Source organism: Gekko japonicus, unplaced genomic scaffold (genome assembly GCF_001447785.1).
Source record: "Gekko japonicus isolate JY-2015 unplaced genomic scaffold, Gekko_japonicus_V1.1 scaffold54, whole genome shotgun sequence".
NCBI lineage: Eukaryota > Metazoa > Chordata > Lepidosauria > Squamata > Gekkonidae > Gekko > Gekko japonicus.
This window is the reverse complement of record NW_015167058.1, coordinates 2,076,258-2,099,941: the sequence shown is the minus strand read 5'-3', so window position 1 is coordinate 2,099,941 and position 23,684 is coordinate 2,076,258. Positions and strand designations below refer to the sequence as shown.

At 42.0% G+C, this 23,684-nt stretch overlaps 1 protein-coding gene across 3 annotated transcripts; it reads right to left on the bottom strand.

The window, feature by feature from the left end:
* Positions 1 to 4,176: 4,176 nt before the first annotated feature.
* LOC107111510 (probable 2-ketogluconate reductase) lies at positions 4,177 to 23,618 on the bottom strand. 3 transcript variants are annotated; one of them, XM_015412482.1, is made up of 8 exons: positions 23,520 to 23,618; positions 20,701 to 20,903; positions 18,938 to 19,034; positions 12,854 to 13,238; positions 10,648 to 10,819; positions 7,601 to 7,779; positions 6,270 to 6,366; positions 4,177 to 4,421 (listed from the first exon to the last, which is right to left on the bottom strand). In XM_015412482.1, the coding sequence occupies exons 4-8, from the start codon at positions 13,233 to 13,235 to the stop codon at positions 4,265 to 4,267; spliced, it is 987 nt and encodes a 328-aa protein (XP_015267968.1). In that variant the 5' UTR covers positions 13,236 to 13,238; positions 18,938 to 19,034; positions 20,701 to 20,903; positions 23,520 to 23,618; the 3' UTR covers positions 4,177 to 4,264. The 3 variants fall into 3 exon arrangements, 1 of the variants encoding a protein (XP_015267968.1); XR_001482562.1 differs by lacking the exons at positions 4,177 to 4,421; positions 6,270 to 6,366; positions 7,601 to 7,779; positions 10,648 to 10,819; positions 12,854 to 13,238 and adding exons at positions 17,578 to 17,785; positions 18,709 to 18,813; XR_001482563.1 differs by lacking the exons at positions 4,177 to 4,421; positions 6,270 to 6,366; positions 7,601 to 7,779; positions 10,648 to 10,819; positions 12,854 to 13,238 and adding an exon at positions 17,578 to 17,785.
* Between the last annotated feature and the right edge of the window lie 66 nt (positions 23,619 to 23,684).

Below are 23,684 nucleotides of genomic sequence, written 5' to 3'. Positions count from 1 at the left end.
GTTCTACATCCCCCAAAACAAGCTTTAGACCTCCCCAAACCCTCAGAATTGCCAAAGAGGGAAGACTGGGAGGCCCTGATCACCCTGGGAGCCCATGGAGCTAGGCAGATCACTTTATTTGTTTTCATATGACATTTGAAATATAAATCTGGAAGGTACCTCAGGGGTCATCTAGTCCAACCCCCTGACCTTTGCAGGAAATTCACAACATCTCCACCCACTCTCCCAGTGAACCCTGCTGTATGCCCAGAGGAAGGCAAAACATTTCCAGAGTCCCCGGGCGAATTGGTCCTGGAGGAAAATTCTTGACCCCAAAGTGGTGATCAGCATTACTCTGGGCATGTAAGAAAGGGCCACAAGAGCTGAACACTGTCTCATCCCTTCCTGCCCTCCTCGTGATCTGCCTCATTCACAGAATCATTCAGATGGCCATCGAGCCTCTGTTTGAAAACCTCCAAAGAAGGAGAGCCCACCACCTTCCCAGGAAGCCTGTTCCACTGAGGAATTGCTCTGCCAGGAAGGTTTTCCTAATGTTTAGCCGAAAACATTAGGTTGGGTCTAAGTGGTGTGCGGCAGCCAGAGAGGCGATCTCTGGCAAGAGATTCATCATGGCTAACCCTGCTGGAAACTGGGAACCTGTCTCGGGTGACTTAAGCAGCGGTGGAAATTCACAGTGCAATTCCTATGCAGACACACAGCCTGGAATAACTCTGTGTAGGATAGCACTGAAAGGCAATGGTTGAAAAAGGGGAGGGTTTCTCTTGAGAGAGAGATACCAAAATTTTTGTTATCTCAAAATCCTGCTCATCCCAGTTCTGTGTCAGTCTCCACTGCTTCTGACCAGCACAGTACAAGCCACATAAACAAGCTCCAGTAGCCCTATTTGTCTGTAGCAGTAGAAAAGAGCAAGAGTCCAGTAGCACAAAATTTGTGGCAGGGGGTCAGCTTTTGTTTGTCACTGCTCACAGGTATCTGAAAAAGTGAGCAGTGACTCATGAAAGCTCATACCCTGCCACAAATGTTGTTAGTTTTTAAGGTGGTACCTGGGCTCTTGCTCTTTTCTAGAGCGTCTAGATAATGTGAAGGAGAGTCTGCCACTCATCTATGATTTTTATTAATTGTATTTCAGGAGCCATGTCTTCCAGCAGGGGGGGGGAAACTATTACGGAGGGAACTTTCCGTGAAGACTGTCATTGCGGCTTTAATTATCGATAATATTTAAGGTCATTGTAGGGCATAAGGGCAAAAGTCCTAATCCTGTACTTAAAGTATTCTAAATGCATATCATTGTACATGGATATGATCTTTGGCTCAGTCTGTTTTCTCCAGTCCTGCTGTAATTTAGACTGTATGTTCCTTGAGGCAGGGATATAGTTTATATTTTACTCTATGAAGGCCTATGTACATTGATGGCTGTCTAAATACTACCAAATAATAAACACAAAATCATCCAAGCGACTGAGAGTTTTATAGGTTGAAACCATCATCTTGAATGATGCCAAGAAATTAATGGAAAGCCACTGCAGTATACACTGGAGCTTCGACGATGTCATGTGCTGGGTGCAGAGGCACACCACCGTGTTGTATGCCAACTGGAGCATCTATATAGTCAAGGACAACCCTACATAAACAGTGTTACGAGATCTATCGAACTATGAGATTACAAAGACCCCAGTCATGGTTGTTGGGTCTATCATTGCCAGAGTTGTGAAGAGGAACAAAATGGAACTTGTGAAAGGGAAATCTAACTATTGTTACATGCTACTTTCCCAGGTGCTGCTGTAGGTCCAGAAGTATGCCAAAGGATTCAAAGATTACTTAGCACACCAATTAGTTGGGAAACAAATCATAAATGTATCTCAGTACCTCTCCTTTTGCAGTAGTTTTGTTTTTAAAAAGGCAATTACACCTCTTATTCCTGGCACTTTCCCACCTCTGTTTCAATTCTGTATGCATAATAAGATTCAGGCAACAGAGTCTATGTAGTTTGAGGACGTTCTCTGGTATCTTATCTACCTTCAATCTTCCTCAAATGTTACATCCTGGAAGTGGTTGGGACACACATTAAAAGTTTGGTTAGATGTGTAAAAACTGAGAGTGAATATGTTATCACTAACAGATGAGACTATGATACACTCTACATTTTTACAACATTACGGTAGGATTTCAATAAACACAGAGATATGTTTTCAAGTCTGTAGGTTTAAAAATGTATGCAGGTAATCCATTAATTTGAAATCAGTTTTAAAAACAATAACTTTGAAATCCCAGTCAAGTAAACGTTCATGATGTTCACCCAGCATGAGGAAAAACATGCATTGATGTACCTGACCTCAGTTTGGTCACAAATTATGCTTAAGTGGCAACTTGGAAGCAATGCAGCCATTCAACAACAATAAAAAGTTAATTTATACCCTGCCTTTCTCCCAAGGGGGGGGGAGACTTAAAGCAGCTTTTATTGTTCTCTCCTCCATTTTTTTCCGCACAACACTCCTGTGAGGTAGGTTAGGCTGAGAGACCAAGATTGGCCGAAAGTCACTTTGCAAACTTCCATGGTAGAGTGGGGGTTTGAACCTGGGTCTTCCAGATCACAGTCTAACATTCTAACCATGGCATCACACTAGCTCTCTGTTTTCTGTCTATTCAGTAACAATTAAATGTTCCAGAATATTAACTAGTAAGAGGTTGTTATTTGGAAAGTAAGGAGGACAAATCTGTGTGGCCTTTAAACATGCACCTCTCAAACTTGCTATGGGATCCTGTTTCTGCAGAGGCACGTCCTTGTGGTGATATTTGGAGAAATATGGAAGAGAGATAGAAAACCTGTAACTGAACTAAATCAGTCTTTACTGAGTATGTCAATGGCCAGAAAAAACAAGAGGGGAAAGTAGATTTCCGAAATGCAATTCAGTTAAATTAGTTACACAGTCCAGGAGTACAATGGAAAGCAATTAAACAATGTTGAGAGGAAGTGTTTAGTTAGATATGTCCACCCATGGCAAATTCAAGTAGAACCCACCTGTGAACCTAAGTATGGTGTCCTCAAAAGGGGGGATAAAGGAGAAGGGGGCAACGGAGAGGAGAGGAGATAACAGAACATATTGCAGTGAAAGCTGAAAAAGGGGTCAGGCTGATCAGACAAACTAGGGAAGAGTGAAAGGAGAAAGGGCCAAAGGGGTGCAGAATGAAACTTTGGGAGGAACAGAGAGAGAAGCAGCACTGATATGATGCCCAGGGCCAGTCAGTAGCAGAAGGGGGGGAGAGAGAGCAGAAAGAAGGTCTCTGGAAGAAAGCGAAGGAAGAAAGAAACAATAGTGCGTTTGGGGGGGGGGCGCGAACTGGGCATCGTGTGAGAATGATGAGGATGGGGAGAGAAAGGTTAATCTATTGCCTGATCCTGAAACGTGAGTGCTGTCAAGAGTCATAGTGTTTGAAGGATGGTCGTGTACCCAAAGTTCATGTCCTTCTCTTCCAGTAGCAGGAACGAGGTTTTCATGATACTTGAGTTTCTTCAAAGGGAATGCTCAGTGGGCAGGTGATAAAGATACTCAGCTGACTGAAGACTTGATTCGTGTATTGGGGGGGGGGTGCTGTCAAGTCACAGCTGACTTCTGATAATCCTGTGGGGTTTTCGAGGCAAGAGATGTTCAGAAGTGGTTTGCCATTGCTTGCCTCTGCGTCGCAACCCTTGACTTCCTTGGTGGTCTTCCTTCTGAATACTGACCAGGGCCGACCCTGCTTAGCTTCCAAGATCTGATGAGATCAGACTAGGCTGGTCTGTGTTATTTGGGACACTCCGTGAGTGCAGAGGGATGTCAGGTTATGGTCCCATAAGTCATTCATTTTGGTTTGGAGATCCCATGGAGGCACAAGACAGGTCCTCAGTGAAGGGGAGTGAGAATTTCTCATGGGAACCTGCCTGTTTCATCATGAGCTGTTTTTTACTTATTGAACTTAATGGCCCTTACTTCCCACCTTGATTTCCTGGTGACATCCACAGTGGCGTCTGCCTACACCTTTGGTGACATAGGCTCCAGGGAGTGTAAGGGGTTCTGGAGGTAACACAGTGTTTAAATTCTGATTGTAGCAAAGAGTATTTGGCACAAAGGAAAGAATAACATGCAAAAGCTACAAAATGTTTATTCTTTATCTTCAATCTACAACTGACAGGGCCAACTGATATTCAATCTACATCTTTGACAACAACTTAATTCAACTGGAGAGGATGATTAATTATTGTTATATCTAATGCCCCTACACATGTTTAGTCGGAGAATACTTCACTGGGCATTGGGAGACCATGGAGAGCAGCCAGTATATTTTCTACAGCTTCCTCGGTTATCATATAGGTAGTTTTGTGTGTTCTGGAACCAAGGTGAGGGGTTAAAATAACATTCCTTAATTTTAATAATGGGTGATCTCTGAAAAGAAGAGAATAAAAAGACAGCTGGTTAAGACAGTTTCACTCATCCTAACAAATGCAGTGTTCAGTTCAAAAGAAGTAGGTAGGGCTGTCTACCATATAAATTAGGAGTAGGCAACCTTCAGGGCCCACAAGCTGAAAAAGCAGGACATCAACGTTTTCTTGCACTGCTGGTCTCACATACTGGGTCTACTCCAATTTAAAGCTGTTTAGTCAATTAAATACTTTTAGTTAATTAATGCAAACAAATTTGCATATTACCAAAACTCCAACATCAGAATATGTCCCACAGTCTTCAGTTAACAAAGAATCAAAGAAAGGCAATCTTTAATACAAGTGAGGGACCCACAAGGACTTGCGAGGGGTATCTAATTTCCCCTCCTCCACTATTTCTTCTGTCCTTTCCCTGAAATTTTCCATAGCCTCTCCTCTTTTCCTGTTCCTTCTGTCCTTTCCACCCACCAGCCAACCTGCTTCTATCTGCCCATGCCTTCAGCTTTCCCTCCTCCTTTCCCTGGCAGACTCTCACTGGAAAAACAGTGTGTGATGCCAGCTCAAAAGCTCTAGGAAGAGCCCTTCCGCTCCACCTGCCTTTTACTGACCAAAGCTAAGGCTTGAATGCTGGCAATAGTTGCCTAGCCATCCAGACTCTGGCTACTGAGAGGGCATTCATTTCATAATGCTAAAGGTGCTGTCTCTGTCATTTGGGGAGGTTTAAAAAATGCATTTTTTAAAATGTCAGGTTTTTCTGCAAGTTTTTCAGATTTGTCGAAATGTCTGTCTTGACTGCCCATAGCCCCAGTCCCTGGGTTTAAGTGTCCACAGATTTGGCCATGTTAACAATTAGATATATTTATGATTATCAGTTTCATTCCCTCATACAGCAACACACCGCAGCCAAAATGGCTATTAAAGACAAACAAGCACACCCTTGAAATCTCAGTTTAGTTAATTAAAATTTGCTCCCACTAGTCAATTAAAGCTGGAGGGGGGGGGGAATCCATTAGTGCCCCATGCCTGTCCCCTACACACCAGGCTATGCGAATGGCTGCCTGTCAAGTACGGAATGGCACTCCTCCTTTCTTCCCTGGTCCTGGCTGTTAGTTTGACAAAGGATAGGTGCTGTTGCTCTGTGATGCCACACAACATTCAATGATAAAAACAAGAAAGGGGAGGGGCTGCTCTCCACAGTCTCCCAGTGGCCAGTTGAATGTTCCTTGATCAAACATGCTGCAGGGCATCACACAGACTGCTGCTGTGTAGACAGGCCACAGATTCGAATCCTGACCAAGGAAATTGTAAACTCAGGCCTGTATCTGTCTGCTGCTGCTGTCCTCCCACCTATGGCGCTGACGTTTTCCCCTGGTTGTGCATTGTTGTTTTGGAAGCAAACGAATTATGTTGGGATACTGTCAGCGCAATACGCTGTAATTAATGGGTGTCAGCAGAGTTGCCATGGGTGTTGTGGGCGCAGCTGTCGGCGTTATCTCTTTGTTTCTGAGAATTGATAGGACGGAGGCTGTATTACACAGGCATAGCTGTGGTATAGAAGTTGTTGTTTACTGGAACCACAGGATTACTCTGCAGATCGATAAGACCGAACCTTGCAGAGGTAACCTTAATTTAACAGCAGTATACACTATTTACTCCCTTTGGGTTTTGGTCATGAATAGAAGCATGTAATGCATTAGGTGGTTTCTCTGAATATGCTTCCGGTTGCAAGTTGTGATAGAGGTCTGGGGTGCCAGACTCAGCTGTCATTCCCCGTCTCCATGCTCTTCTGCAGTTTTTGCACAGTGCTCATGGTCATTTGAATATTGAAACCTCTGAATAAACAGACGTTTACCTGGGCAGTGGTTCAGGATAAGTGACATCCAGAGCGGTACCCTTAATAACACCAGTCTGAAGCGCTTCCACGAGGGCATCTTGGTCCACAACCGATCCTGTACAGAAGTTACCAAGTTAAAAGACATTTAATACAGATTAGTGTACATTTAGTATAATATCCAATGTGGAGCTAGTGCGGATGCTGCTTACGGCATATATAAACTTCTGGAGGGCTTATATCCTTTGGTGCCTGCAGTGCTTTTCTTCCCATAATCACTGCGGCTTGTACAGTGAAGACTGTCAGATGACTCTCTGGAGAACTCTCCTAAAATCATCGTCTTAGATTAGATAATAACCTCAGCCTCCCCTGCTTCAAGCGTTCCATGGTGCCATTTCCATCATGGGTGCTAGATGCGGTTGATTTAATTCCATCAGAGTTATCAACAAGCCCTCCTGCCATGAGTTTAGCATACACTGGAGTGGAACTAACTGCCGAGCTGCCATTAGGTATAGGTACATTTTAAATTACTTGCTTAAAATTTCAGTCTTCTTGTAACTAATGTCTTAATGTACACTTAATGTACACTAATCTTTTATGGAATTGTGTACGGTTTTACGACATGATATAAGCCGCCCTGAGCCCACTTGCAGGATAGGGCGGGATAAAAATCGCAATAATAAATAAATAAAAATATTCAGTCCCTTAGATGTTAAATGCACAGCCCATTACAATAATCCCAATGTGATCCCCAGCAAATGAACAAGGTTTGCCAGACTCTTGTCATCATCAGCAACAAGTACTAAAAGATGAGCCTCCCTTGAGCACAGGTGATGGTTACAAACATGTTGCATTATTACTTAATAGGAAGAATTTTATTGTCCCCCATCCCAATGTGAGCCCTCTATCAGCTTCTCAATTTCATTCTGTCCTTTAACCCATCTAAATTGGAGGTTGTATTTTCATCAGTTCAGTCTATATCTTTTGGATTTCTCAGCACAGAAACTTGCTTTGATCAAACTACTTGCTTAATTAGGCATTGCAATGCAATCTGGTCTAAAACTCTCCATTAATAAATGTTGGCATCTGTATCTATTCTCCATGACACTCTGGATGTAATATTTAAACTGTAGTTTTGTAAAGGATAACAAATAATCCTGCTAGTTCATCAGATACGTAATATAGAGTTTTCCCAGCAATTTTAAATCAATGCATCCCTATAACAGGATAATATAAATGTGCATATTAATGTTACTAATTTTCAACTTATAATGCATTGATCAGCTTGTATGAAACCTAGGGAGTAATTTGTGGTTCATGTGCATTTTTACAGCAGCTATTTCATGACGTACCTCTAGAGATATTTATGAGAGTAGCTGTTGGTTTCATTAGTTCTAGCTCCTTTTTCCCAATCAGTTTGTATGTCTGAGGTGTTAAACTGACAGCAAGCATCACAAAGTCAGACTGCTGGAGCAAATCTTCTATCTTCCCACAATAGCAGGCACTCACAGCCAGTTCCTCATCTTCTTTCCTGAGAGAAAATAATCATTATGCCCTCTTTGACAAGTACTTCCTTATAGGAAAACTAGATTTTTGTTACAGCTGGCTACTCCATTTGATAACAGCTATTGTGATCATTAGGAGCTGCGGTGGCTCAGTGGTTAAGACGCTGAACTGCAGGCTGGAAGGTCGGTAGTTCAGCAGTTCGAGACTTGAGTGCCGCACGACAGAGTGAGCTCCCATCTCTGGTTCCAGCTCCTGCCAACCTAGCAGTTCAAAAGCAAGAAATTGCAACTTGATAAATAGGTACCGCTTTGGTGGGAAGGTAACAGCATTCCATGCGCCTTGGCGTCTAGTCATGCCAGCCACATGACCATGGAAATGTCTTTGGACAGCGCTGGCTCTTCAGTTTGGAAACAGAGACGAGCACCACAACCCTTCAATCGTATTCGACTGGCTTTCGAGCAAGGGAGCCTTTACCTTTATTGTGACCATTATCTAAGGACCTGTTCAAATAAGAGGCTTTAACAAGTGTCTTCCTCCACCTGGATACTGAATTGTAGGTTGCTGATTGGTCATCTTTTAGAAATTTCTATTCTGAAATATCCAAGGAAGAGAGACATGCAGTGCAAGTGTAGCATCTTTACTTGGAGGTGAAACAGGTAAGTCCCACAGTATTTAGTGGGTCTTACTCCCTGGTCAATGTGTTAAGGAGTGCAGACTTAAGCTCCTCCCCATGTGTCTTCACAGACTTGTCCCTGCTACCAAAAAGAGGGACAGATATTTAGATTTTCACATTATTTCTTATAATAATCCTAACTACATACTGTATTCTTCAAGCAAACACATATTTAAGATGCTAGATAGAAACTTCAGTGCTTTACAATGAATGAGAATAATATTTAAGTTTACCCTGTACATCCTGACAGTATCCCTAAGTTTACCCTGTACATCCTGACAGTATGCTAGCAAAGAGCTTAATTAAGAGTTACTTAAGAAATGTGCAATTCATAGGAAACTAAATAATTTAAGGAGATAATTGGGCCCTTCAAATAATATGATATAATTTCTATGGGGAAAGTGGCACAAAACACGAAGAGGCTTAAAATAAGGCACACATTGGCTCATCCAAAGGCGACCCTTGATTCTCTGTAGAGAATCAGTTTCAAGTGACAAGAAGGTGAAACTTTTATCTATCTGTGCCTCTGAATGTCTGAGAAAGAATAGGGAGTTAGTTAGATCTGGTACTGAAGGTCACCCACCTGGGCAAGTTTATTATTTTTACCAATCTTTCTTTTTTTGTAAATGACTAAGATAGCCGTTAGCTTTTATTGTCCCTTTACAAAACTTTCCACCCTCTTCAGTTCAGCAAACATGCTTTAACCTATCCCCCCCTTAGGATTCACACATTGCATCAGAAGCAATGTGAACTAATCCCAGGCAACACTCTTATATCTTGATTCAATAGATATCTCTATTGTCACAGGGAGAGTGGTGTAGTATTGTGTGATTTTAGTCTCATTCTCAGTGCAATTCAAGAATAGTTATGAATTAAAGTAACCTACAATTGGAACATACTTTTATTTCTTTGCAAACAGCACAAAACAAAAATCCAGTAGTTTAGATAAAGCAATATTATCTACATGAACAGAATGTTCAAATATTATAAAAAAGTGCAAATACTGAAAATGGCAACTACACCAAAAAATGCCTTTTCCTCCCCCTCCCTGGCCACCTCCATAATATTCAGTAACTCTGGTCCTAACTACAGGTTACATCTACCACTTGATCGCCACAGGCAGGGGTCATTTCCTGCGGGAGCGCACAGGAGCAGAGCTCCGGCAGTAAGGCACCCAGGGGGCGGGCACATGCAACAAGCCCCGCCCCCTGCTCCTAGCAGCCCTCAGTTGGGCCATGAGAAGCAAGAAGCAGCTAGGTAAGTTGCAGAGCCCCCCCAGCCCGCCTTCAGGTACAAGCTCCCCCTCCTCTGTGAGGACAGATCTGCATGCCCCCCCCAATACCTATCAATCCAAAACAGTCCAGTGGAGCCTGAGCAGTGGGTGTTGCCTTCTGACACACTTCTGGTGATGTCAGGGGGTGTGGCATATACAAATAAGTTATGCTAATAAGTTATGCTAATGAGCTCCTGCACCTCTTTTTATACGAAATGACCCCTGGCCACAGGGATATGCAGCCATACAACAGCTGTGTACTGGTCCATGGTAGAGAAATAGCACAACAACCAGGATTTTCACTATGTTCTCCTATAGATGTTAGAGAACAGAAGACTGTATACATTTATCATTTTCTGCATCAGGTGTGTGTTTTAGTAACATGTACTTCTGTCCTGGCATACATATTGTTTAGGATACTACAGTGAGGATGAAGTTAAATCACAACGAAGGTAAAGTTGGGAATTATTAATTCAGAAGGAGATAGGTCTTAACACTGAGATGTCTCCTGGTCCAACCAACACTCCTGCCTGGAAGGTTGGCATGACCTCATCATATAATGAAAAGAGGCTTTGTAGAAATGTTGAAACATTTCTTGGCTATTTGCTAAGCTGTAACATGTACTCCCTTTCCCAGAGATCTCTGCTCAAGAACAACAGCATTGTTGTGTGCTAAAGCCATAATAATATTTTGGGATCCAATTTTTATTACGGTTAGCTAACATCTCCCCCAAGTACCATAACTGAGTCTCCCTTTGGTATATTCACCAAAGAGATCAGTTTACCTGCAAAAACAGCAGCCAAGTTTGTTATCATCTGAAAATCAATTCACCCAGTTACACACACACACATCTTTTTCCAAGAGGAACAGAAATGAAGGGATTAGAAAAAACATTAAAGAGATGCCCATATAATTTATTTTATATGGGTCAAGACATGAATCTTTACCTTCTGTTCCTGTTGTGATAAAGAATTTTCATTTCAAATGCTCTGGCCCTCAGAGCAATTTTGTAGCCAATGCTGCCCATTCCAATGATACCCAGAGTAGCCCCAGTGACATCATCTCCTAACATGTTACAAGGGAAATACTCAGTGTCTGGGGAAGTAGCCACCTGGCAACCTAAGTGACAAAGAAATAAGGGGGGGGGGAGAGTTATAGACAGACAAGGTTGTGACAAAAGGGATTTCTGTTTATATTTATGTCTGCTGTGATGCCGTTTTTAACATCTTTCCTTTGATTTTCATCTCTGGAAATCAATGGGATTTGTTTCCTAGGTGATAAATAAATGTCAGATAGACATACTGCAGTGATCATATTTACAAGGATATTTCACTCTTCTCAAAATTTGTACACAACGTAAGTAATGGGTACAAATGGGGAGAACAGCTTTTCATTCTCCAGGAAGACCTGAGTAGCTACAATTGCATCATTGTTAACCCAGGAACTTTAAAGCCCATGTTAACAGCTAAACTGAAATAATTCCTTGGCATATTATTTCCTGTTCAAACAGCAAAATTATTTCACAGCTCAGTCTTCAACATAGGGCACAATCGGCTGTGTCTGAAATCTATTTAATTTATCTGTATATATATATATATTATAAAGGCGCTGCGGTGGCTCAAGTGGTTAAGACGCTGAACTGTAGGCTGTGGCCAGTTCCTGCCAACCTACCAGTTCGAAAGCAAGAAATTGCAAGGAGATAAATAGGTACCACTTCAGTGGGAAGGTAACAGCGTTCCGTGCGCCTTGGTGTTTAGTCATGCCAGCCAACATGACCACGGAAATGTCTTCGGACAGCGCCTTCATATATTATAACCAATGGGAATAAAGTAGATTTGCAACTGTCTGCACCTCATGAAGGATTCAGTGGGAGATAACAGGGTCCTCCTACAGATGGTATACTCCAGAGGCAAATCTGTAACCTGGGCGGCTTTGAAAATTGGCTCCACAGGGAGTGAGAAGGGGCCATGAAGATTAGGAAATGCTAATACATTCATGAGAAACAAGAAAGGATGCCAAAGAAGACAAGCACTCACCTGAACTTGGGGCAATGACTTTGTGTCAGGGGTGAACACTATCTTTGTTCTGATTAATGGCAAACAGTGTCTGTAATTGTTTGACTTGTTCAAGGGGGGGATTATTTCAGTTGGGTTCAGGTTTTGAGGAGAAATATCGTGGTAAATATGCAAACTGTTAACCATTTTGTATGGTTTTCATCTTCGTTAGCCTGTCCTATCTTTTCTCTAGGATAAGAGGGAGGCTGTCTAGAACTTGTAGGGAGGAGTGCTCCTGTTGAGAAGAGGATGGTGTTACCAGCTTGATGAGCATAAATGAGCATATTGCAGTGGACTTTCCTTATAGACAAATGAGTGCTTGACCTCTTAATGTTCCTTGATGTCTGGAGGATCTCTCTCCTCTGCCTTTGGAATGCGACAGTAGTGTCACAGTGACACCATTCGAAATGTGCAGTTCATACTGCTGACACTGATAGAGGAGGAAAGACAGGAGTAGCTAGTCTGGAACAATTCTGGAGGACCCTAGGGATTTGCTCTGGGTTTTTTTTTGGGGGGGGGGAAGCAGTATTAGTGGTTGCTGCAGTAGCCTATTTGGGTCCATTATGCTCCACTTTCATATTTGTAAATAAACCAGTCTTACAAAGACTCCTTCAGAGGAAACTACAGGTGCTTCCACACAAATATTTTGCACTGCCTTGGCTTTTTTACTACCGCACTGTTTTCAGAAACATCCACAGGATGGCATCCTGAAAGTCTAAGCACAGTTATCCGGGTAAGACCCACCGAGTATAGTGGAACTTATGTAAACATACAAAGGAAAGGCTGGAAGCTCTGTCGTGTTCCCACTAGATTTCTCAAAATTTGGGTACGTTTAGGACTTTGAACCTTTTTGCCATGTGGACATCTTTGGCTTAGAACCATGAAATGAAAAGTTTTGAAATCGGTGATTTATAAACAACCTTAGGCTCAAGCTATTAGCTATAACAGTTGCGAAAACAACTCTTTGCAAATGAAAGCCATAAATATAAGTTTATACAATACAAAGAAACATTGTGTTCTGTTCATGACAGTCGTCGAAGGAACAGTAATTGGATTGGACTGGAATATGAAGGAACAGGTACAGCATGATAAATGTTACCTTCGACGAGTCTTCTAGCAGCTGCCAGCAGTAGGGCCACCCCAATGTCTGCAGTGCTGCTGCAGACCGCATGGGGAGTGTTGGCCATCCTGACTCCAAATCCTGCAATCAGCTTCAGATCCAAGTGGTCCACTCCTACCCCTGAACTTGCAACCACTTTTAAGTTAGGCAGGCTCTTCAAAAGTTCATGATCAATGACGGGTCTGTGCCACCACATATAAATTGCTTCGACTTTTATGCTAAGACAGGCTTTGTTTTCAAGAAACTCCTTCATGGTGATAAGGTGAAAATGTTTCTTCAGAAACGGCAGGTGTGCTTCTAAGACACCGAGTAATCCTCCCACTTCATCTACTAGTAGCACAGGCAGCTCTGGTTCTTCCATGATCTGCAACAAAAATGAAAGACAGCTCTTTTGTTAAACAACAGTCCTAAAGGGAGAACTTCTCAATAAGTATAGTTTTCTCCCCATCAACACCCCCTCGAACAGATAAATAAAAATACTTATCAATGACTGGTTAAAACTTAAGAAAATAAGATCAAGTGAAGAATAATAAGAATGATTGATGAAGTAGTTGTGAAATTGTAATGAGAAGATATGCATGCAGAATGCTAAATTGGAATTTTTAAATATTTTTGTATTTTTCTTTTCTTCCTCCTTTCCCCTTGCCCCCTTTCTGTATATAAACTAATTAAAAAATTCAAAAAAAATACTTATCAAGAAGATGGAGGGTTGGAGCCACCCAGCTTTTTCACTGAGTCACACCCAACTTGCCTCCTTACTACAGCCCCCATTTCCCATGGCTTTTGTCCATGCAGTCCCTGCAATCCTCAGCATAGCTTTTTGAGTGGCTGAGGACCCCTTCCCCATAACAACAGTGAAAAAGCTAGTTGCATCCAACTGGAATGCTGCTTCTCCAAGGTAAAAGGTAAAGGTTCCCTTGCTCGAAAGCCAGTCAAATCCGACTCTAGGGTTGCGGTGCTCGTCTCTGTTTCAAAGCTGAAGAGCCAGCGCTGTCCGAAGACATTTCTGTGGTCATGTGGCCGGCATGACTAAACACCAAGGCACACGGAACGCTGTTACCTTCCCACTGAAGTGGTACCTATTTATTTACTTGCAGCCTGTTAAAACACAAAGTGTGTCCTTGACCTATAAAACAGCACTTTGAGGATGATATCCATTATCATCCGTGCTGATCAGCTAGATTCTAAACTGGCAATTTCAAGAGAAAGCATTGAAAATAAACATCAGATCACCAAATGTGTAGACGGTCTATTGAAAAAAGTGATTCCTCAAAAGAAAATAGTAAGGAAGTGTTGAACTTTGAACGTTGGGATTTATCAAGTTACTTTTTAACCCTTTTTGCTTGCCAGGAATGGAATAAAAATCAAAGTATAGTGAAGTTCAATTTAGTTCATTGGGACAGCATTGGGCATATGTTTATTCCACTGAGACCAGACCGAATTTAAAGTTATCAATTTAGGCTGGGTGGTGGTGCCCATTGGTTCTATGGAAAATACCAACATCCTTGTGTTTTTGCTAAAAGCCTATCCCCTCTGGAAAATGAAAATAAATCTGACAGAATTAACTGCTTTGTATATTTCTACCTGATATTAATGTCAGCATTCTCTTAATAAAATCATGTAAACACCTACTGTATAAATGTTTTCAACAGCAACCTTCTTTGCTCATATAGCCTTTGCTCACAATTTGTAGTACAAATGTGGCAGTTCTGTAAACAAGCATTCTGTTTGGGAATATTAAGAGATTTGCCTTGCCTTCCCTCCCTCTAGGGTTGCCAACTCCATGATGGAAAATTCCTGGAGATATGGGGCTGGAGCCAGGAGAGGGCAGGATCTGGGGAGGTGAGGGGCTTCATCCAGGCTGTTGTCTCCTGAAATCCCGAAATCAGCTGTAATGCTGGGAAATCTCCAGGCTCAGGGTGCCAGCCCTGCTCACCCCCTTGCTGTTTCTGCCCCAATTCATTTTTAGTTATTGTATCATGGAAAGTTCACAGCTTTTCGCTTGATGAGAAATTTGAGATGATGGTCAGTCAGTAATGGTCAGCTGCCTATTTACATTAAAGACCAGAAACTGTGGTCCTAATCTAGGAAAACCAAACAGCATCAGAAGGCCGCAAGCCCACTGCTCGGTTCCGTGCTCTTGCTTGACGTAACTGAAGACGGCATCGGCATCCAACACAAACAATGCTTCAAGGATAGATTTCAGCCATTCATTTCAAATTTATGAAAAGTATTGTCTAAAATGATGTAACCTTTCTGTACTGTTCAGAAGAATCCATTTAAGTCTGTTAAGTAAAGCAGCATACTTAATATTCAGACACAGCTGTTAATCCATTTATGGGATTATTTGAATATGAATATTATAGAAATCCACTTTAAAGCCATGTACTATTTTTGGTACGACTAAGAACAACAATTATATTCTCAGCTACCGTACATTCTTTGTTGTACAAAGAATATGCATACACATCTATTTTGCAGAGATCAGGTGCTGGATTTATAGTTTTTTACGCACAATATTTAAACAAAGGATAGACTTAGGAGTTGAGGTTAAGCAACTTTTCAAAAGTTTAAACCAAAATACAAGTTTGAAGACAGCTTTGGTTTAAGCAGGCAGGATCTTCAACATCAGACCCTGTTCCATTCATATTTACATGTACAGAGGATGCCACCTTCTTTGTGTGGTAATGAGACAGGAGACAGCAGTGCACACGCTGGTCTTGGGATCAATGATGAATATTGTGTGTTCTCCAATGAGGCTTGCTCTGGTATCTTTAAATACCCTTTGCATAGGAACTATAAATTCTAGTTAAGCATGCACAGGATGAACGTAGTACTGCCATTTCCTGTTGATTCACCATTCTAGCTATTTTGTGTTTTCTTGAGAAAGCTTAGGTTTTGTAGGACTCAGGCAGTAGTCCTAAAAACACTTTTGTGGGATTAAGCCTCATTGGGAAAAAATGGGACTTACTTCTGAGTAGACCTGTTTAGGATTGTTCCTTCTTTGGCCTGATATTACACACAGAGAGAGATAATTTACTTTTTTACACCAAAACAGAGTGGTTCTAAGCAGTTCACACTAAAAGGCTAACTTGTTATCATTAAGGCCCTAAATAGCTTGGAGTTGGAGTACTTGAAGGACTACCTCCTCCTGTACTGTCCAGGCCACAAGTTAAGATCCTCTGCAGAATCCCTGCTTTCTATGCTCCTGTTTACAGAGGTGTGGTAGGTGGCAACACAGGGCAATTCTGCATCTAGCATTTGCTCCATATTTTCTCAACTGGAAGGGAAAAGTGCAGCTGAAAACCACATTCAACTACAAAGTCACCCCTGAACGGCCATAAAACAGCCATAAAACCATGCAGAAAGTACAATAAAATCCGATGATCAAAGAAAGTGAAAGCGGCATGGAGTGTGGAGGCTACCATAAAAATCTGATGATCAAAGGAAATGAAAGCAGCATGCAATGCAGAAGGGAATTTCTGTTCCAATGTGACAACAGAGGGAAAAGCCAATGCAGAATCAGCCACAGACAGGGATTTTCAGTGCTGGCACCCCCTTTGGAATGCTCTCCCCCTTGAGGCTCACTTGGCATCTACTTTGCTGTTCTTTAGGCACGAAGCCATAACATTTATTTACTTAACTTACACCCTGACTTCGTCCCCAGCAGGGATCCAAAGCAGTTTATATTGTTTTCTTCTCCTTTGTTTAATCCGCCTAACAAGCAAGTGAGTGAGTAGGGTTGCCAGGTATGAATTGGAAAATACCTAGAGACTCTGGGGGTGGATCCGGGAGAGTGCGTGGTTTGGGGAGGGGACAGGCCTCAGCATGGTTCAATGCCCTAGAGTCCCCCCTTCAAAGCAGCCATTTTCTCCAGGTGAGCTGATCTCTGTCAGCTGGAGATCACTTGTCAAAGCAGAAGATCCCCAGGCCCCACCCGGAGGCTGACAACCCTACAAGTGAGGTACGTTAGTCTCACAGAATGTGACTGGACCAAGGTCACCCAGTGAACTTCCATGGCGGAGTGGGGTTTTGAACCTGTGTCTCCCAGAGCTTAGTCTTACACACGAACCACTACACTGATTCCTGTCTAGCCTGAGAACTGATGTATGAATACCATTTTAGGCTGTTGAATGTTTGTGACACTTTTTTGTTATTAATATTTTATTAAGTTTTCTTATCCCAAAGTATGGAGCCTATCGAGTGTGGATGAATAAGATCAGAGCATAATTTGACCCAGTCAGGCTGAGATGTTGAGCGTTGTGTTTTAATGATATTTGTCAGGAGAGTTGCCTTATGGTATGTCGTCAAGTCAGGAAATCTGAATCCCCCTTGGGATGTTTGTGGTACTTTTATGCCCTATGTTTTTTATTATTGATAACTGTTGTGCTATTTTTATGATTTCATTGTAATGTTCTTAATTTATGAGCTGCCTCAAACAGGTGTCTGGACAAATAACATATAAATTTTCTAAAAACAAACATACAAACAGCAGAAGGAATTGGAAAGCCAGCCATTGTGCTCAAAGACTGTAGAGCAAATAGCTTTATTAAAATGTTATAACAATGTAACTACAGGACATAGTCACAATATGGGAGCACTTATTGTGAAACCATGATGGGAATTGGTTGTTATTGTCCTATTAAATTGCTACTTAGAACTAAACATCTTTTTGTTAATCGGCCACTGATTAACCATATTTTCTATCAAATTAAATTGGGGTTTGCTTCACTTGGAATGGGAAGATCATTCAGAATAGCCAGAATGTTTTCTACTGCTTCTTCCATCATCATACACAGGGCTTGCACAGCAGCAGTTCCAGTGTGTCACTGTGGAGTGATAATTACATTCTTCAGCTGTAGTAGCCAATGGTCTTTGCAGGGAAGGCAAGGCAGAATAATCACAGGTGACCTACCTACTGGGGGGTACGCAGATCAATTAGTATGGTACACATTCATATGAATGTACTGGCAAAGACTTCACAGTCCTAAGAAATGCTGGGGGGTACGCAGATCAATTAGTATGGAACACAGTCATATGAATGCACTGGCAAAGACTTCACAGTCCTAAGAAATGGGGCTTACTTCCATTGCACTGTCTTCACTGTTACATTTCCACATGGTCGTATGGACTGTAACACTCCATTCTTTTTCCATCTGCATTGGCTCCCAATTTGCTTCTGGGCCCAATTTCGAAGTGCTGGTATTGACCTTTAAAGCCCTATATGGCTTCAGACCAGCATACCTGAAGGACTGCTTACACTCATACGAACCCACCTGTCCACTCTAGTCATTTTCTGAGGCTCTGCTTCAGGTACCCCACTCACCTGAGGGTAGACGGGAGGCAACCTGAGAAAGGGCCTTCTTGGTTGTGGCGCAAAAACTTTGGAACTGCCTCCCCAAAGAGATTTGTCTGTTCTCCTTCTATCACTGTTCTCCATCCGCTCTGTTTTGCTTGGCCCTGGTTGCGTTATGAGTCATTGTGTTTATAAGTTTTATTACACACACACTACACTTGATCTTAGCCAAAAGGCCGAGAAGCGATACATGTTTTATTGGTCTGTTTAATTATTTTATATGTACTGTATTTTAAATCTTGCTTTGATGTCAAAACATTTCCACGTTCACTACTTTGGGGACCCTATTTGGGTGAAGACAGAATAGAAATGTTTTAAATAAATAAATAATACTCTGGTAAGTGAGGGACAAACAATAAGTGCACACATCCCATTAAAGAGATACCCCTTTGTCAGCTGTTAAAGCTACTGTTGCTGAGTTGGTGCAACAGTAAATATCTCCTCTGCTGATCCCATCAACCTATGGAATAAGGATTACCTTTATTTGGGAAGACTGGTGGTCCAAATCAAAGTGCTCATTGCCTTGCTTGTCTGTATGGAAGCCTCTCAAGCGAGATTATCCTAGGACTACGCTTTCTGAATTCTGTATTCAACAAAGTGCCAAATCAGGAGTGTCCCCCATCAGAGTACAGCCGATGAAAGACACACTATTTCATGTCATCGTTAATTCAGAATAAAAGAATGATCAAAAACTTTTTGTATTTTACCTTGGCAATGCTTCAGGGTCAGTCACATCCAAAGCTGCAACCTTAATGATCCCATTTTGTAGTACTTCTCCCAAAACTTCTTGATCAACTACTGCACCTAATATGGAAGGAATGATAATGTCAAGAATCAAGATAAAAACAGGCCTTACAGAAGCTGGCTCTCCATTACAAGACTCACATTCATGTTTACGTGTAAGTACATGCCAGTGTTCTATTGCTTTTACTCACAAATGTGCTCAGGGTTGCAGCTATACAACATTCTTCAGCAGTTAAGAGCCTTTCCAAATAATCCCTCATACATGGACTTTTAACATCCATCCAAAACATGGATTGCTGCAAAGATTTTGTGACTGCGATGCTTAACGTATTTATGTTGCTGTAGTTCGATTCAACTCCATGAAGCTATTACAGAGTAAGTAAATGAGCTGTGGACTAGAGTCTAATTCTGCCATTGCTCTTGTCTTCTTGTATTTACAACTAGATTAGGGAGTTGTGAAATCCACAGCTGCATCAATTACAATGTAACCACTGATTGTGTTACTTTAGCATGAACAACTAGTTGTCGTTCCCTTTTCTTGTTTAACCCTGGATGAACTCACCCTGAAAGCATTCTAGTGGTTCTACAGCAACTGGATCCTAAAAACAACTAAGGAATAGCTTATTACTTTTGTAGTCTGGAACCAATTTCTGATTATAAAATATAAGTACTTTTCATGATGGGTCTTCATATATAAACGGAACCATTCACCAATGACACTGTTTGCTAGGAATTTTGTTCTTGAAGTAATGTAAGAACTGATCCCACCTTGGATAATCCTTCCCTGAAGTAGTAAAGAAAGTAAAATGCTATCAGGTGACCAGTCACTACAACCACAACCACAGACAAAAACAAACAGAGCAACTCTCCCTTATTAATGTATGTTGCAATCCTGTAAATGCTTACTCAGGAGTAAATTCCAGTTGGCTCAACAGGACTTAATTTCAAATACGTGCATGCAAGATTGCTGCATTCATATTTGTAATCATTATGAATGTCTGAAATTTTGTGGTTTACTGATTGTTTCTTTATGCACTCAATAAAGGAATAAAATGACTACCTAAACAAATGAACCCTTGACCTGGGTAGCCCAGGCTAGACCACTCTCATAAGATTTCAGAAGCTAAGCAGGGCTGGCCCTGGTCATTATTTGGATGGGAGACCACTAAGAAATTCCAGGGTTGTGAGTGACATGGAGAAAAATGATGGCCAACCACCTCTGAACAGCTCTTGCCTTGAAAACCCCATGGGGTTGCCATAAGTCAGCTGTGACTTGACAGCCAAAACAAACAAACAAACAAAAAGAACATGGGCAGTTCTCTATTCTGTATCAAACTGCACTTAAAAAAAATGCAAATCCATTAATAAGATGAAGACTGAAACTAGCTTTCTTCTATCATAAGACGCAAGGAGGAGAGTAAAGAGTTTCCAGAAAGTCTCCCATCCAGGCTTTGACCAGACCTGGCCCTCGGGGCTTTTAACTGACATGTTTGAACCAAAACACTGGTCTGTGGATGAAGAACAAGATAAGAACCTCTCTGCTGAGCCTTTTTTTATATCCTTGTTTGTGAGAGAAGGCAGCTTAATTCTTGACACTCAGATGAGATTATTGGCTGCACCTGTATTTTGCTGATGCTGGACAATGCACACTCACACAAAATCATGAGAAAGGATGGAATGCATGCAGAATTAGATTGTGGAAAACAACAGAAAAATACTTGCTTACATGGGGAGCACTCACATATCCTACATCTGCAGATATTGATGAAGATAGCCATGGGTTTCATTAGTTCTAGCTCCTTTTTACCAATGAGCTTGTGCATCTCCGGTGTCAGGTTCACAATCAGAATCACAAAATCTGATCGCTGGAGCAGCTCTTCTAGGCTTTCACAATAAGTAACACCAACTACCCATTCTTCTTCCTCTTTTCTGGAGAAAAAAAGAGAAAGAATAATCACATGCTAATGACTCTCGGTGCTCAAACTGTTTGGGAAGTACAAATACTTGCCAGGGAGGTGCAAGCTCCTTGCCAGTTCCTTTCTGCAAGTGTTTATTTTGGATGAGAAGGCAGTATTCCTAGCCAATGCAACCCCTTCCTATTAGGTACAACATCTTCTGCTAGGCCATCCTGTTCCTCATCCTCCCTCTTGGCCTGGAGAGCCACCTGTAACAGAACTGCCACCCACACTTGGGTCTTAACCCACAGTTTAAGAACTGTCCGTGTTGCATAGGTTTGCCACCCTCTAGGTGGCACCTGGAGATCTCCCACTATTACAATTAATCTCCAGACAACCAAGGTCAATTCTCCTGGAGAAAATGGCTGCTTTGGAGAGTGGACTCTATGGTATTATACCCTGCTGAGGTCCCTCCCCTTCCCCAACACCACCTTCCCCAGACTCCACTCCCAAAATCTCCAGGTATTTCCCGACTCAGAGCTGGCAACCCTAGCTGTTGCATGATTATGTGCTAAAAACTTCAAGCACATAAGAGCATTATTGGACAAAGGACTGAAGTGGCATGGAAATAGATGGGCAACATAGTGAATATAGGTAACCAAGGCCTGAAACATTGGTGGGGCTGGTTGTTTGTTTGAAAACATTGGCAAACTGCAAAAGAAATTATCTTCCACAAGCCTTCTGGTGGAAGCCAGGATTAAGGCTATGCCTATGGCTGCTATAGAATCCAAAACAGCATGTGTTGGTTATTTTTACCCCAAAGCTGGAAATCAGTTTCAAATCCAAATGATTTACTCCTCCCAGATTTTCCGACCATCTTTAGGTTTGGCAGGTTTTTTAGGAGTTCCTGGTGAATGAGTGGTTTAGCTTCAAACACAAAAATAGACTTGACCTTTTCAAACAGCTCTTCCTTGTTTTGAAAAACCAAACCAGCAGTGATTGGTGTTAATTCCTGGAGCAGAGTCTTTTCAGGAGCAGAAATGACAAGATGATAGGGAAGTAAAGGACTTGCACTTGGAGGACAATGAACTCACCAGTAAGAAGCAACACCTGGGCTTCGAGGATGAGTCAGCTAATGAGGCAGATAAAAAGAACAGGCTGAGCAAGACTCAGTGTGGAGACAGTTTTGCATACTATATATGTTTGTGAGCTGAGGTTGTGTTCTTGCTAACCTGTGTGTGTGTTTATGGCTAGAGAGCCAGACCTTGCACTGGTTCTAAGCCCTGGAACAAACCTTTGGCTCCCTGATTTTGAACTCATTTGTAGACCTTACTCTTGCCTTCTTGATTATCATTATATTGGTGTATCCTGGAAACTGTGGTACAGTAACAATGCCATGGCTTTGCCCTGAATGTGACACTGTTGGCACTGCAGAAGTGTGTTGTCTGTGCATATATAGGCAACACTTTTTAATGTTTAAAATTTGGGGGGAAATGTAAACACTTGATTTTTCTGCAAACCTGGGCAGTCCCCCCAGTTTGCTGAAAGATCTGTTTAGTGCCTGTGTGGCCCTGATTCCTGGATTCAGCTATCTGCATAAGGGGGCCACATATTGCTAATAGTATATAGGTAATAAAGTGCCCACTAGTCCATAAAGAGATATACAGGGAAGTGAGAAGATGTGTTTGTGGTGGCTGCTTCTTCTTCCCACTGCAGGCTCACTTGTGAGTATCTTTCTGAAGTGTTCCAGGGCCTGCCAGTTTTGGCTGGTTGTGGGGCTTAGGATGAAGCTAGGAAAAGACTGAGAGGTTTCAATGGCTGTGATCGTTTTGTTAGGGCTGCCGCTGCGGATGGAGTACTTCCTCAGTTACCTGATGGAGCTTTGGGAAGGGGAGAACTATAATTATCAAATTAAGTATTGGCATCATAGAAGGGGCATCAAAAAATCTAGTATTAATTAGCAAAGCTAATTTTGTTCAACCCCTTTCTTGAGTAGCCAACAAGTTCCATTACCTCCATTCTCCTCTTTCATTCAGAGGCTATTTTGAATGAATCCGAAAACAATAAAGGAATTTGTGTTACATGTGTTATTAGGGTCAACTAAATGACACATAATTGCGTCAGCTTTGAAATTCACAAGAACCCTTAACCAGTCCAGATGTTACAAAATCCATAAATAGTTGAAAGCGCTACCTGTTTTAATTCATACCGTTTTAACTAATGAATTATTGTGTTTATGAAAAGTACTGAGACTTACTAGCGATTTCAGCTCTCATACTTTTATTTAGTTCGGAACAAGACAACTAGACCCAGCTTGCAGGCCAGTTTATATGTGCAACAATCCCACACCCAAAACACACCCACACAGAAGTGATTGGTCATGGGCTCTGGGCTGGGAGCCTATCCCTCCTATTGGTGGGAGCTAGGATCTGTTTGGCCCATTGTTCCTGAGAGCCAAGGTGCTGTGTGGTGACCTAGCCCCCCACTCTGTGGGAGACGGATACATTACAGTTTATATTATTTTATATTGTTACTGTGATCCGCCCTGAGCCCGTTGGTGAGGCGGGTGCAATAAAAGTTGGAACAAACCAATAAATAAAATCGTAGAAAGAGAAAGATTCCCCCCTCAAGATACGATCGTGAGACTTACACCAATACGGCTGACAATGGGTGTCTTCCAGCGCATGCGTGCTACTTCCCTGAAATTTCTTCCCTCACCCTGGATGGGGGGAATCAGTTGTTTGGGCGCTTTCAGTTTTACACAGGTGAGCTTGTAGAGCATGGAGGTAGAGATGACAGACCTGATTAATCAACC

Excerpts from the sequence above, each read along its gene's own strand:
- LOC107111510 (XM_015412482.1), bottom strand. The coding sequence starts at position 13,235 with ATGGAAGAACCAGAGCTGCCTGTGCTACTAGTAGATGAAGTGGGAGGA. Across the intron at positions 6,367-7,600 it reads TCTCATAAATATCTCTAGAG|GATCGGTTGTGGACCAAGAT; the intron begins GTACGTCATGAA and ends ACTTCTGTACAG. Across the intron at positions 4,422-6,269 it reads TATCCTGAACCACTGCCCAG|AGATCACCCATTATTAAAAT; the intron begins GTAAACGTCTGT and ends TCTTCTTTTCAG.